This window comes from Fusarium oxysporum, chromosome XI (genome assembly GCF_013085055.1).
Source record: "Fusarium oxysporum Fo47 chromosome XI, complete sequence".
NCBI classification, from domain to species: domain Eukaryota; kingdom Fungi; phylum Ascomycota; class Sordariomycetes; order Hypocreales; family Nectriaceae; genus Fusarium; species Fusarium oxysporum.
In genome coordinates, this window is record NC_072850.1 from 2,165,662 (window position 1) to 2,179,083 (window position 13,422).

The window sequence follows — 13,422 nt, forward strand, 5'->3', positions numbered from 1 at the left end:
GCATCTGGCAGCTGTATGATATGATTGACACTACCGTCTGTGCGATGCATGCTTTGACCCGTTTCGATTTGTTTCGTTTCTCCTCTATTTAACTCCCAACATGTCTCATTCACTTGGCCCTCTAAGCAAGTTGTCATTCATCCTGTACCGCCAAAATGCATCTCAATTCGCTCCTTGTATCCTCCCTCTTCGCTGCTTCAGCCCTCGCGGCACCGAGCGCTTCAACAAAGAAAGCTTGTGAAGAAATCTCAAAAGCCATTCCGGGTCGCGTCTCACAGCCCTTCACTATCAACTACAACAGTCAATCGTCAGGGTACTGGTCTACAGCTTTACGTGAGATCAAGCCTGCTTGCGTCGTCACTGCCAAGTCAGCTGAGGATGTTTCAAAGGCTGTCACCATCTTGAACAAGTATCCTGATGTCAAGTTTGCTGCTAAGAGCGGTGGGCATGATCCTAACCCTACTCATGCGACTGCTGGTGATGGAGTCCTCATCTCGTTGAATGAGATGGTAGGCGCTACTTATGATGCTGATAAAAAGGTTGCATATGTCAAACCTGGTGGAGAGTGGAATGATGTTATTTCGCAGCTCAACAAGGATGGTGTTGCTATCGTTGGAGGTCGTCTCGGTATGTTTTGTAAGGCTTACTGGGTGATACACTGCTGACTTGGCTCTAGGACTGGTTGGTGTTGGAGGTCTGCTTACACAAGGCGGAATCTCTTTCTTGAGCGCCCAATACGGCTTGGCTGCTGATGTATGATCAGTCATGGAACCAGAATGACTCTCACTAACGATGTGCAGAACGTTGTCTCCTGGGAGATGGTCAACTGGAACGGCACAATTATCAATGTCGACGCAAAGACTCAGCCCGAGCTTGCTGTTGCATTAAGAGGCAGTGGAAGCCAGTTCGGTCAGTCAAATATATTCTCCGTCAAAGCAAATCTAACAATCGCAGGTATCGTGACACAATTCACTGTCAGAGCTTACCCCATCGGAAAGGTCTGGGGCGGTATTCGCACCTACGACGAGTCCAAGACAGACGAACTCTACAAAGCGATGCACGAGTTCATCCCATACAGCAACGAGGACCCCAAGGCCGCTATCATTGTTACCAGTCTCATCCTCACTGGAAGTAGCAGGATCAACCTTTTGTTCTACTTCTATCAAGGCGAGAAGCCTCCTACCACTGGAGCCTTTGCCGATTTGTTGAAGATCAAGTCGACGCTTTCGACTACAAAGACACAGTCTTATCCTGATCTGGTAAGCCAATTGATATCGTCTTGGGATGTGACAGTACTAACGGTATACCAGCTCAAGTCCAACGGCGCCGGAGTTTCACTCTTGAACTCGAGAATCTCATTCAGAGTAAGCAGCTTCTTTCCCAATATCTAGCCTCAGCTAACATCTCAGACCGCCACTATTCCCTACTTCCCCGATGACTCAAGCGTATATGCCGAAATTACCGACAAGTTCGTCGACATCACAAGCACCTACTTCAAGAACCTCCGCGGTCTCGCCTCCCAATGCTCCGTCGACTTCCAACCCCTCCCCTCCGCAATCGGCAAACACACCGAAGAACGCGGCGGAAACGCCATCGGCTTCACTGCCAACGACCCAGACCGCGTTCTTCTTGAGATCCAGTGCGCTTGGGTTGAGAAGCGTTACGACGATACTGTTCGCCAGTTCTCCAAGGACTTGACGGCTTGGATTGAGGATAAGCTTCCTGAGTGGATTGAGAGGAATGGAGGATCTGCGGATGAGTATCTTCCTTTGTTTATGAATGATGCTATGTATGATCAGAACGTCACGGGAACTTACAAGGATTACGCCAAGTTTAAGGAATTGCAGCGCGAGGCTGATCCGGAGGGTGTGTTGAGAGAGAGGATGGGTGGTTTCAAGTACTGAGCCAGCTTCAGGGCTGTAGTTATCGCATTCGTATAGTATTAATAATAATGTCTTATCTATAAAGGTCTCTTTGGCGTGATTAGCTGCTGATACTGCCAGACTTAACACGTCCTCGCACATGAGCAACTGTGGATGCGATCAAGGAACTTGACTCCTTGCCATGCGTAAGTACAAGTGCCCTCGTCTCGAGCAAGCCAACAGGCTATCCCATATCCTTTTCAGCAAGGTATTCCCTATCCCGAACTGCTTCAGATGGCCCAAAGCTATTTGTGTCTCCGCAAGAGTCCCAACAGCAGAACCAGCCCCAAGTTCGAGATGCGCCTCGATAAGAGGTTTTCTAAGATCAACTTCTGTATATATCTTGTTGAGAACTGTGACACCCTTGTCCATCTTTCTCGTCTTGTCAAACATCTCATCACTCAATGCCACCATAGCTTTACCGAGCTCGGTATCAGGTCCAGCAATTCGGGAGTTAATTTGCAGAGATTCTGTCATGGTGTCCAGATTTAAGAGGAAATTGCGTATTCTGTTACGAAAGGCCTCGTATTTTGCGTGTTCTGCCATTGCGCCCAGCCATTCCTCTCTATTAGACTCGGTGGATGCGGCTTGTGAAACTGCGGGTGTTTGGTTGGTGTCCATTGCATATAGAAGAGGGTTCTCAAACTCGATGGGAATTGGGAAAGTATAGAGTGTTGAAGGTTGCATGAGAATCAAGAATCAAAAGGAGGAATTTATGACCCTGTACAGGGGAAGATGTCAGTGTCAAGGTATGCCAAAGTGATGCAGAGCAATGCCATAGAATACTCAATCACATCTATTTCTGGTAGGTTCTCATTCTAGTCACAGTTCATGATCAACAAGAGCATAGATTCATTGCTATAGGCGCTGTGCGATAGTGATAACAATTCTCAGCGGTCAATTTCTGTAAGCGGTTAATCTTCAACCGTTGGCTCTTGTCAGAGTAGGCTTTTCAGAAACTTCCCGTGTCTTTACCAATTGCATTTTTGCAGTTATGCAACCCATCTTGGGGTTCCGGACGGCCAGCTTGCGCGAGCTGTCAATCCGGGATCTTGATAGGACTGGAGACCTCTTGCGTAGCAGGATTTGAAAGGGAGCTATCGCACATGTATCATCTCAGTACTTGATGGAGCAACCTGAATATGACGTGGTGCAAGGTAAGCGGATTTGGTACTGAGATTCAGTATGGGCAGCATTGCTGTATGGCGGTTATCTCGCACGTCACCCATCGTCTCATGGAGACAACACATAGCCTTGTGTAACCCAGCTGCATCGGAAACTCATGATTCCGAAGACCCCAGCCCAGCCACCTCTCCTCACCGCCACTGACCAGCCAGCCACAAGAGAAAATGGTATTACTAAAATGAGGAACCCTGGTCGCACAGTTCAGCTGTGTCTTACAACCCCGCCCTGAGACATATTCCGCACTCATGATTGCGCCCATAGTCCCAATCCCCGTGGTGTCTCTCTTCTCGGACGTTTTCACAGTGCCAATGGGCTGTTTCTCTGGCTGGTAGGTGTACTACCTGCATCAGTCATTCGTCGAATGCCGCATGATAAGATTGCCTCCATGAGATTGCAATAGTTCGACGCATGGTTGAGTTGATTCGATGAGGTTTGGTGTTTTTCTTGGTGGCTAATTACCCGGCACGCCTGTAGAAAGGCACTTGATCCAGTGTGAAGAGGCCGACATCCATTGATCGTGCATCTGAGACATATCAAATCACTTTTCAGAATCGATATCTTGAGGAGAAAACGCGACAACGCTGCATAGGCTCATTGTAGCTGCATATGCAGTGACAGCGCGCAGTCCAGTGTCCTGTTGGAAGGCTTGTTACTCGCCAAGAGCTACCCAGCACAGAACTCTTGTAATTTCACGCGACACAAGTCTCACTCTCTCTATCAGCCATGATGTAGTGCTCAGTGCCACGAGGTTGGAGAACCCGCCCAGTATCTCAATTCTAGTGAGTTATTATTATTATGCTTGCTTAGCACCGTTTCCTTCAGCCGGTTTACTCCAATGAGCAACAGCCGTCTACCCCCAGTACCCATTTCTTTCCTTTGGAGCTGCGGGCCGTAAACGGCCAGCCGCTGCGGATCACCCATATTTCACTAGTCTGACTTGCTTCAGACCATGTTGGTGTTTCCTGCACGACATGAGACAATATCGCATGGTATTGAGATACCATACTCGTGTAACCATCAGCCATGAGTTCAATTTGAGGTTAGGCTACAAATTATAAGTAAGGTCTTAATTTTCCATTGAGTAAGTTGACTCGCCAGTTGTCTAAATTTGTGCAATGTCGACAGTCGCTCTATCTCGAAAGAGGGCATCGACCCCCTCTTCACCAACCACCAACTTGAGTAAGAAGCTGAAGCTGACAAGCATATCCCCGTTTCAGCCTCTGGACCAACAGATTTCACTCGCCACGCTTACGACACTGCTGAACCAAGACCCAACCGATCTTGTTCCAGATCTGCGGATGCAGGTGACATGTCTGAAACTGTTTCTCCTGGTAATGTGAGATCACATACCGATGCATCTTCTACCCAACTGACAGCCTGTAGTTCAAGAATTCCAGAAAATAAGCTGAGTGTTAAAAGGATTTCACCGAAACATAGACCGGAGCACGAAGTGGGGTATAGACAAGCTGTAGAGGCTCTTAGCAAGTTCGATGTTCTGGGCATTGCAACGCGGAAAATGATCGCCACGGTCAATGATATTGAGAGGATTACAAAGGATATTGATGAAATTCTGGAATTTGAAGCCCCATCATTTCCCAATGTGCAGCTAAAGAGGTCATGTCAGGATTTCATCGGGGTATATGAGGAGAGATTGGCCAGCTTGGACCCTATGAGAGAAAATCGTTGTAAGGATAGTTTGTCCGGTGGTAAACATGAGATGGTCTAAAAGAAATTTATCAGACACTCCCAGCGAAACTGCTAGTCAAAAAGCTCACTTTTCAAGGTTTTAAGAGCGCTGACATGTAGTATTGTTCGGTTATTCCTCGTGCGCAGTTGAATGCTGTCTCGGTTAGGCATCAATCCCCAGTACTTGCGAGTGATAGCGCCCTTCAGTGAGGCACTTCAGTGCAGTCAGTTGACGCTAATGTGCCCGAATGATATCTACAAATGTGACTGTATTGTTCAACAAGATATCATATCTTATTAGATTCTTTGTTAACAATTGTTCGAAAACCTTCTTTCTTGATTCTTTCACTGCTAGTTCTTCCTCTTCTGTTCATGTTCTAATCGCACGTATTGAGCCTGTATAGTGAACTAGCATTGGGAGACGGCTATTGTTTTCTAATGTGTATTTCACTTCTTTTGTTCGGTTTATTTACAGCTACTGTATCAAGCATCCCCAGCTTCACTTTTGGCTTCTTAAACTAAGCGCATATGAGTCTCCTTCAGATTCACCTCAACACGATGAAAAATTTCACATCTATTCCCAATCATAAGCTAGCAAGGTCATCAGTCTATGAACCAACTACCAAAATGTCCGACCAATCCTTGCCACTCCGAAACAAAAGTGTCATCTCGGACCTTCGACGAGAGTACAAACAACGCGTGTCCAACTTTGCAGAGGACATCGCTCAGGTCTATGAGCTACGCGCCAAGGTGGACAGAGCAAACCGGGACTTCAAGGATGGACTCGGAAAGGACGTCGATCGACTGCTGCTCCTTCACTCTGAAATCATAAAGGGATCCGATGCTGTTAAAACGGGAGACTCCCTTCTGCTGACTGAGGGGGACATCATAGCCCTCTACCATCAGCTTGGCACCAAGGTTGTTTCAGAGCATTGGTATGAGTGCGTCCTTGAGAACATTTGGGAGAACGAGAAAGTTAAAGCGCAAGAGAAGATGGTCAGAGAAAAGCACTACGAGCTATACCATCAGAAGAGGCGCCCACGCATGACTTGTGACAATGGCTATTATACACATCGTATGCATTGGTATGCTGAACGTCTGTTTAGTCGAGAGAATACAACTGAAGACGGGCCACTGCCAGTCAAAATTGTAAAGAGGCTTGCATTCCTGGAGCTGTATGGAGAGGCAGATGTTTCGGAGTCCGACTTTGAGCAGGATCTGAGCGCCCGGACTGATATTCTAATTGACGCCCTCAGGCCCGCGGGAGTTGAAAGCAAAGATTCCATCTTGTGGATGGAGCGTAGATATGGATGCAGGAGCCGCAGGGACGGTTAACTGTGATTGTGGCGTTGTTGAGCGAGATGCAAATGGTTGGAGTAAGCTCTCTATTTTTGGCAGGTTTCGATGAAACCGGGTGTAGGTTTTCCTTTCGTAAGATAAACTTCTGACCTTTTAGAGCTAGGTCTAGTATTATCGAGGCTCACTCTAGCTGCAGGGCTAGGTAGTTCAAATTCCGATACCATGACAACAAAAGCGGTCCAAGACCCATTATCTTATTTATTGTGCGTCCTCATTTGACATTCGCGTGTTCTTTTGCTCATCATCGCGACCAATTTCCACTTTCACCATCAGCTCATTCAACATAATGCCTTCCTTCCAGACGTCCTTTGCTATATGTTTCTGTTGATCATGCCAGAAAACTTCTGGACCCCAGCTTTGTTTCTCCGTTCTGGCCTTCCTTCTTTTCTTCATTGCGTCGTGCACTCTTTGTTCTGACTCCTGTTTTGCTAGGGTAGCCAGACTGCATTCTTTGGCTTGCTAAGCTTCGTGTTGTAAATCTCCCATAATACTGGGAATATCTTGACCCGCTTCATGATCCAATACGGCGCATGGCCGAATTCTTGGTAGAACCGTAGGTCTTTTGCATCATCGGGATTGTGCCACCGAATTTTGCCGGGATCGTCATGAACTCCGCCTAGTGACACTTTGAATCGGTGAAACAAGATTCGGGATATGTCGCGGATATCGAATCCCACTTCGGGGATCTTTGTCGACTCGAGCAGCGTTCGAAGAGATATTTCGCTGTTGCCGACGGCCGAGAAGGCTGCATCTCCAAGTTTTCTCACATTGAACGTGTAAAGTATTCTATTCGATGGAATGAATAAGTGGAGGTTGATTAACTCGTCTTTGGCTATTCCTGTGGCATCGAGATAGATCGTCCGAGGTGTCGCGTGGAGCCCGTTGACATCTCGTAGTCGTTTCAGTTCATTCTTGAATTTGACCGGTATGAGGGTCAGTCCACCGCCCTCATTCTCATTCTCAGTAGATTGAGAGATCGATTGCTGGTTCATTGTCTCGGTGAATAGTTGACAAAAGCGAAAAGGAATGATATGGCGCGATATGCTTGTGGACGCTCGCAAGCTTTCTGTGCACTCGCTAAGAGGTAATAAAGAATGGATAGAATGAAAGTATGAGCTCATGACGAGATTGACTGATTGATTTTGCCCCTCTTGCAGATGATTGGATTGCCTCGATGTCGCAGCCTGATGGTGTAACGATGGGCCTCCCGCATTTGATCTTCACGCATGGATGCAGACAACAAGTTTACTATGTAACAAACATTACCATAAATTCCTCCCTATTTATTTGCTTGAATTCCCTAGCAACCTAATACCTCTCCACTCTATCTAGCAGAGCATACATCCAAATTAACTACGTACTGCAAATCCATATCCTAACAGTAAGTAATGGCAATGCCTGACATTTAGTACAGACTATCAGTCCAGTCTTGAGCAGCACCCGATGAGGTAGCACCATTTATCGGACCCGCCAAGTTGACTCCAGAGTTAGTGTAGATGCCAAAAGGATCACCAGCATCATTCTTGGGGTTGTAGCTACAGCCTCCAGACGATGGGGGAAGAAGTTGCCAGTACATGTTAGGCAGGCCAGCAGAGTTCATGTCATTCACTTCCGAGACGAATGCCGACTTCTGATCGTACTGTTGCGAATCGACTCCCCATTCCTCGAGATAGACCTTCTTTCCGTTGGCCTGATTCAGCCAGTTGGGTAAGTTGGCGCTCCATTTGCCAGGGACACTCGCATAACGGTGGACGGAAATGGCATCAATGGCCTTGCACTGCGTGACCGCAGGGAGAAAGGTGCAACCGTGTGAAAAGTCGCCGCCTAGGCCACCGGTGGAAATCAGGATATGGCTGTCGAGTCCCGCGTTGCGCATGAAGGTTGCACGGCCACATGCCCAGCCTGAAGGGTCGCCGTTCTTGCAATTGCTAGGTCCAGGAGTCATGGGTTCATTCTACAGACTCTGTTAGAGAATTCTAAGCCTATTTGGCGACTTAGGGTTCGTACCTGCAGGTTAAAGCTAAAGATGGCGTTCGGCCAGTTCTTCCAGACTTTGCCAGAGTATGTGCCCTTGTAGTTAAGAATGTACGACAGACGCGCGTCGTATGCATCAAAGGCGTCCTGCTTCCCATAGAAATACCCAGAGCCCCATCGGGCCCAATAGGCATCCCTTGAGAATGTCAGAGATTGAAAGTCTGTGCCATGTGGATAGATACTACGTACTTTCTGTAGTCTCCAATCAAGGAGTTGGCGTCATGGGGTGAGATGATAGCTTTGATGTTCTTGTCCGACAACTTGACCAGAAGCTTATCAATCTCATCCAAAGTTACCTTGTTGTACTGTCCAATAGTGGTCTCCAACTGCGGGATATCCCTGACAATCTGGCTCCCTTTCTGGCAGCCCTTGCTAGCTTGGTTGACCCACAACCTGACAACTTTGGTGTCGTAGGAGGACAAGGTCTGGATATAAGCGTCCTGGGCTGAGTCTGATATGCCTTGCAGGAAGTAGTTGTTGGTGCCAGACCAAGACCCGGACTTGGTCTCGGCCACTTGACAAAAGTGAGCGAGGGCTAGACACAGCGTACTGAGGAGACCCTTCATGGTTCAGGCTGATTTGAGGGAAGGAGAAGTAGTTGGGTAAATTATGCGTGGTGGTGATTTGGTATCATTTCTTACCAGAGGGCTATGGACTGTATTTATAGAGAACAGCGTCTCGCATATTCAGGCTGTGTGGTGTATATATGCAACATCACAGTTGACTTAAGGTGACATTGGGGAAAATGCGGTAGTGAGACCTCCAGCACTCCGTAAGCATGCAATCCTTGATAAACACAATCTTCCAACAGTGTACAGACAGGGCAGGAAATTACCATAAAACTTATACAACTCAGTTGGCCAAGCAATTTTATCCTATAACAATGAGATGCCAAGAAATATCTACCTGGAGTAGTCATTTTTCGCCATTTCAGCGACATCTTCTCCCTTCTCTCACTCGATCAAGCTACCGATGCATCATGGCCCCCAAATGTCAAGTTCAAGAAAGCCAGGCTCGGCCCCAAAGACTGCCGTTGTAGCCGACACCAACCAATCATGATAAACAAGGTGGTGGATGATGCGCGAATTGATAGCTCGGCGTGCAATAGGGCCCTGCTAGGACAGTATCTGTTTAGAGAGCAATTCCAGAGACATGAGTCCAGAAAGTGTTACTGAAGGTGTCCTCGGTTATTCCCCCAAGTTCAGCTGATCCTTTTTTACAGATAGTACCCCAATCGTGCTGATAATTCAATGAGTCTTATTGGCCACAGTAGCCGACTAGACCGTGTCGATCTTTCAATATATGCATGAATCCCTTGCGATCGGCCATCTCAACCAAAAGGTTGTAAGTAACGGCGTTCAGCGTCTGCATCAACCCTACACCCCACCCCCCCCAACCCCAACCCCACACCCCCCCTGCCACTCAAGCTTTGCAATTTTTACGAACTGCTCATTCCGGTACGGCGATGTAGTTCGGGCGTACCGGCCCACGGTAATGGGAATTTATCGGACGATCTTTGTGGCGAGACCCAGCCATAGCTAGCTATTGGATGAATGAATCCACTCTAGGCAGCTGAGCCAGGTACGGAGTTTCATATTCGGCAATAGACGCCAGCTAGCTCATAATCCGCTACCAGCACGAGCTAGCTATTATTACTCCCGAACTTTCAGCCGGCTCTCAAGATATAAGTCCACAAGTTGAGAAGCCTCTATGACTAAGACCTAGAAAGTTGAGTCAATTATCACCAATCAATAACATCCCTCTCTACCTTCGCAGAACCATTCGACTGCTCTCCAAACTTTATCCACCATGCCTTCTCTCATTACACTTTCAATGATGGTCGGAACCATTGCGACATCAGTGGTCGCAGATGTCTACAACGTCAACGTTCCCTCGGGCTTCTTTCCTGGTCCTCAGTCTGGTATTGGCTCATGGTACCGCGCCTCCACCGGCCAGGACTCAACCAACGGAAACAGCTGGTGTGGCTACAAGTACTACAACTCAGATCCTTTGTTTGCTCCTGTAAGCCATTTCAGAACTAATATGCTTCTTCAACACTTATGATTTCACAGTCTCTGAAGGCAATGGGTGGTGCCACGTATAACTCCAACCCCGATGCCTGGAGACAGCAGACTAGGAAGTACTGTGGCCTGGAAGCCAAGGTCACCGACCCTACGACCGGCAAGAGTCAGCTTATGTACATTGGCGATTCTTTTGACGATCAATGGGTCAGAGTAGGTCACACGAGGAACTTGCGAAAAACTGCTACTGATACGTCTATGTAGACGCCCGCATCCATCGACATCATGATTGACGCCTTCTCCAACATTCACGGAAATCCCAATGGGGACAAGAACAACGTCATCAAGGGAGTTCAATGGGAGCTCACTGGCAGAGTCAACACCAAGTATGCTGCACCAGGTGCATCCTGGCCTCCCGCGTCAGGCGGTTCTAGCACTGGCGGTTTGGGAGCCAAGTGCGATGGGCAGACCAAGTTATGCAACAGCGGCCTTACCTGTCTCTCCCCTGATGGTGTCTGCAGCGACAAAGCTTGCAATTGGGGGTGAGTTGATCTTACCAAGAGTGACATGTTCAGATGCTAACTAGTCCTGCTAGGTGCCAAGGATGGTCTTGTAGCTCAAGTGTGCCGTGCCAAAAGCCCTGGAACTGTGTCAGCGGCTTTTGCAACGTTTAGAAAGGAAAATGGTGATCCCGATTATTCCTAATTGATCCGGATGTTCGCCTCTACTTGATGGACCACCTTAAGGACATGAGTTTAGATATGAACTTCTGGCGATCAACACACCAATTTGCTGATACAAACTCCACCGTCACGATCAACTCATCTCCTCAGCAGTATCGAATTCTATAAACGGGAGTCAAACTCGCTTAAGATTACTTTTCCAACAAAACATACTCTTTTCCCTTCAGTCATCCTCTGCATAGCGGAAGTTTACCAGATATTCCAATTGCCTTTTCTTAGCCTCCTCTACTCGCCGCCATGTAACATAAAGATCCCTCTCAAGTTTGGCACACTTTTCGATCTTCGCCTCAAGACTCTTACAGTCAAGGTCTCTCAGAATATCGAGATGTCGTTTGCATTCTTCGTATGCAGCCTCAGCAGCCTTGATCTCTGCTTCTTGAGCTTGATGGACGTAAGACTCTAGTTTCATGATTCTCATGTCCTTCTTTTCGAACTGAAAAGGTGCCGTGCTCTTTAGTTCTCGGCGTTTCATTTCGATCTTGGTGAGTGCGAGGGCATGCTCGAGATTAGCGACACTGGCCGCAAAACCAATGCAGTCAGTGCAGGTCATGTCATTGGTATAGTGGTCCATTCTAACGATGGCCGTGATGCTTACGGGGGTGCTTTTGAATGTGATGCTTAATGGGTAGTGTTGGTGTTGTTGGAAGTTACTGTTGAACCGTCGGTCGATCACAGAGTCGGGAGGACTTATATAGTGTGAATATGGTGTAAGTTCGTCTTTTTGACATTGTTCTGTTCGGCATTCATTCTTCTTTGCAATTCATAGCAGAGTTGGCACCAGCTGTTCATTTGACATCAATTGTGCACGGGCTCTAGTCCTTGACAGCTCCCTAACGTTTTTCTTGAGTGTTCTATGTTCTAAGCCAAGAACAGAGGGCATTCTGATGTTCAACTTGAGACCAACATAGCATAATGTTCACTGTACCAATCCCCTTAACTTTCATCTTATCTATCTGTAGTCACGACTACAGAAACTGATATGATATTTTCTCCGCGTTTGTGTCAGGGCTTGAGTTTCCCTTGAAGCCCTTAATCTTTCCACTCACTACAGAGTACAGTAAATAGGATGCTTCAATTATGATCATGGATCTAGCTTCTCGATAATGAGGCTGGAGCTAGTGGTAGAAACAGGTCCCGCCCCGCCATGTCTCGATCAACATTTGTTTATCTTTATACTTTCTAACGTTTGTGGCGGGATACCAGGCTTGGTCTTTTTGATGTGGCGGTGAGCAGCAGCATCGTGAAATTCAGCCAATCGCTTCACGCAGCTCAACCCCAGACATGTTAAGGCACACCAGCCGGAAAGGTGGGAGAGGATTGCGACGTCATAAGGTTTGCAGCGTAGCATCAAGTAAGATGAAAACTGGGGATTGCATGTCAAGACAGCGTCCGGACTGGAACTCATTGGAGAATGCTGCGTATGGTCAATGCTGGAAGAAAAACTACCGAATCATTACTAGGGTCACAGGCGGTCAATCTGAACCAAGACTACATATACTCTTCTTCCTACAACATCGTGTTCGACAACTGCCTCTACAATCACCATCAATCACCATAATGAGCGTCAAGTACCTTCTTTTCTCCGTCCTCCTCGTCGGAGCCGTTCAGGCGTATGATCAACCTCTCAATCCCGTACCAAGACCTCAACTAACTCACTTCAACAGAGAGGATTCAAAGGATCTCAGCAAGCACAACTGCTGTCTCCATATCAAAGACGCCAGTGATGCTTGGTGGATGACAAACCCCGACATCACCAAAGAAGTCTGCAAGTCGTACTACAAGGATGTCGTCAGTATATCATCACATCTACTCTTCAATAGGACTGAAACGGTTTCTAGGCGCAATTTGACAACAAGACCGGGACATGCAACGAACACAAGAATGGGACGATCAATGATGTGGATTGGAAGAGCAAGTGCAAGATTTATGGAACATCATTGGGCTGGACTGATGATCGGGTTGGGGCTGGGTATGACGCGACATGTTATCCGATAGACGCATGAAGTGTTGGGAGGGAATCGTGTTGATGAAGCCAGGCACGTTACTGCATCTGCATGGTAAATCGAGAATCGACAGCCTATTTTACGAAAAACGGGGAGAGCTGACAGCACCGATAACCTCGCTACGTTCTAGGTGCGAGTCCTTGCCGTTACCACGAGGCGACCAACCGTCGACAATTATATCAGATGCTGGTGACATCTTACGAACGCTCATGGGAAGGGTGCAGCCATTGACTCATTGCCACGTGGAGATCCAGATCCTTATGCACTTTGAGTGTATTGTATTGACTATGTCTAAGCCCAAGTTCAAATACCGGCAACGTTGGATTATCTAGTTATTTCTGCCTGCAACGATGGGGCCTTGATTATTTTTTTTTCGTCTCGAAACCACCCAAAGGAAATCCTGTATCTCATGGTCAATTGTGTTCTAGTGCGCGACTTACCGGACCAACAGGCTTGCCAGTCTGTCACT

General features: G+C 47.4%; 6 protein-coding genes across 6 annotated transcripts; 4 read left to right on the plus strand and 2 right to left on the minus strand.

The window, feature by feature from the left end:
• Positions 1 to 155: 155 nt before the first annotated feature.
• On the plus strand, positions 156 to 1,904 carry FOBCDRAFT_192561 (uncharacterized protein; the record flags this gene model as incomplete). Its single annotated transcript, XM_031192927.2, has 6 exons — positions 156 to 627; positions 677 to 753; positions 801 to 909; positions 955 to 1,259; positions 1,311 to 1,364; positions 1,410 to 1,904. 6 exons carry the CDS (start codon positions 156 to 158, stop codon positions 1,902 to 1,904), a joined length of 1,512 nt encoding a protein of 503 aa, XP_031031773.2.
• A 3,516-nt stretch (positions 1,905 to 5,420) lies between these two features.
• FOBCDRAFT_208731 (uncharacterized protein) lies at positions 5,421 to 6,128 on the plus strand (the record flags this gene model as incomplete). The annotated part of the gene is made up of 1 exon (XM_031192930.2): positions 5,421 to 6,128. One exon carries the CDS (start codon positions 5,421 to 5,423, stop codon positions 6,126 to 6,128), a length of 708 nt encoding a protein of 235 aa, XP_031031776.2.
• A 452-nt stretch (positions 6,129 to 6,580) lies between these two features.
• On the minus strand, positions 6,581 to 8,752 carry FOBCDRAFT_148327 (glycoside hydrolase superfamily; the record flags this gene model as incomplete). The annotated part of the gene is made up of 5 exons (XM_031192932.3): positions 6,581 to 7,225; positions 7,514 to 7,527; positions 7,569 to 8,106; positions 8,160 to 8,322; positions 8,376 to 8,752. 5 exons carry the CDS (start codon positions 8,750 to 8,752, stop codon positions 6,581 to 6,583), a joined length of 1,737 nt encoding a protein of 578 aa, XP_031031778.3.
• A 1,125-nt stretch (positions 8,753 to 9,877) lies between these two features.
• Positions 9,878 to 10,912, plus strand: FOBCDRAFT_254231 (uncharacterized protein; the record flags this gene model as incomplete). Its single annotated transcript, XM_059611101.1, has 4 exons — positions 9,878 to 10,208; positions 10,259 to 10,420; positions 10,472 to 10,718; positions 10,803 to 10,912. Exons 1-4 carry the CDS (start codon positions 9,996 to 9,998, stop codon positions 10,910 to 10,912), a joined length of 732 nt encoding a protein of 243 aa, XP_059466267.1. The 5' UTR covers positions 9,878 to 9,995.
• Positions 10,913 to 11,113: 201 nt separating this feature from the next.
• FOBCDRAFT_281702 (uncharacterized protein) lies at positions 11,114 to 11,521 on the minus strand (the record flags this gene model as incomplete). The annotated part of the gene is made up of 1 exon (XM_031192934.2): positions 11,114 to 11,521. One exon carries the CDS (start codon positions 11,519 to 11,521, stop codon positions 11,114 to 11,116), a length of 408 nt encoding a protein of 135 aa, XP_031031780.2.
• A 986-nt stretch (positions 11,522 to 12,507) lies between these two features.
• Positions 12,508 to 12,953, plus strand: FOBCDRAFT_281703 (uncharacterized protein; the record flags this gene model as incomplete). The annotated part of the gene is made up of 3 exons (XM_031192935.2): positions 12,508 to 12,560; positions 12,615 to 12,738; positions 12,789 to 12,953. The coding sequence occupies 3 exons, from the start codon at positions 12,508 to 12,510 to the stop codon at positions 12,951 to 12,953; spliced, it is 342 nt and encodes a 113-aa protein (XP_031031781.2).
• Between the last annotated feature and the right edge of the window lie 469 nt (positions 12,954 to 13,422).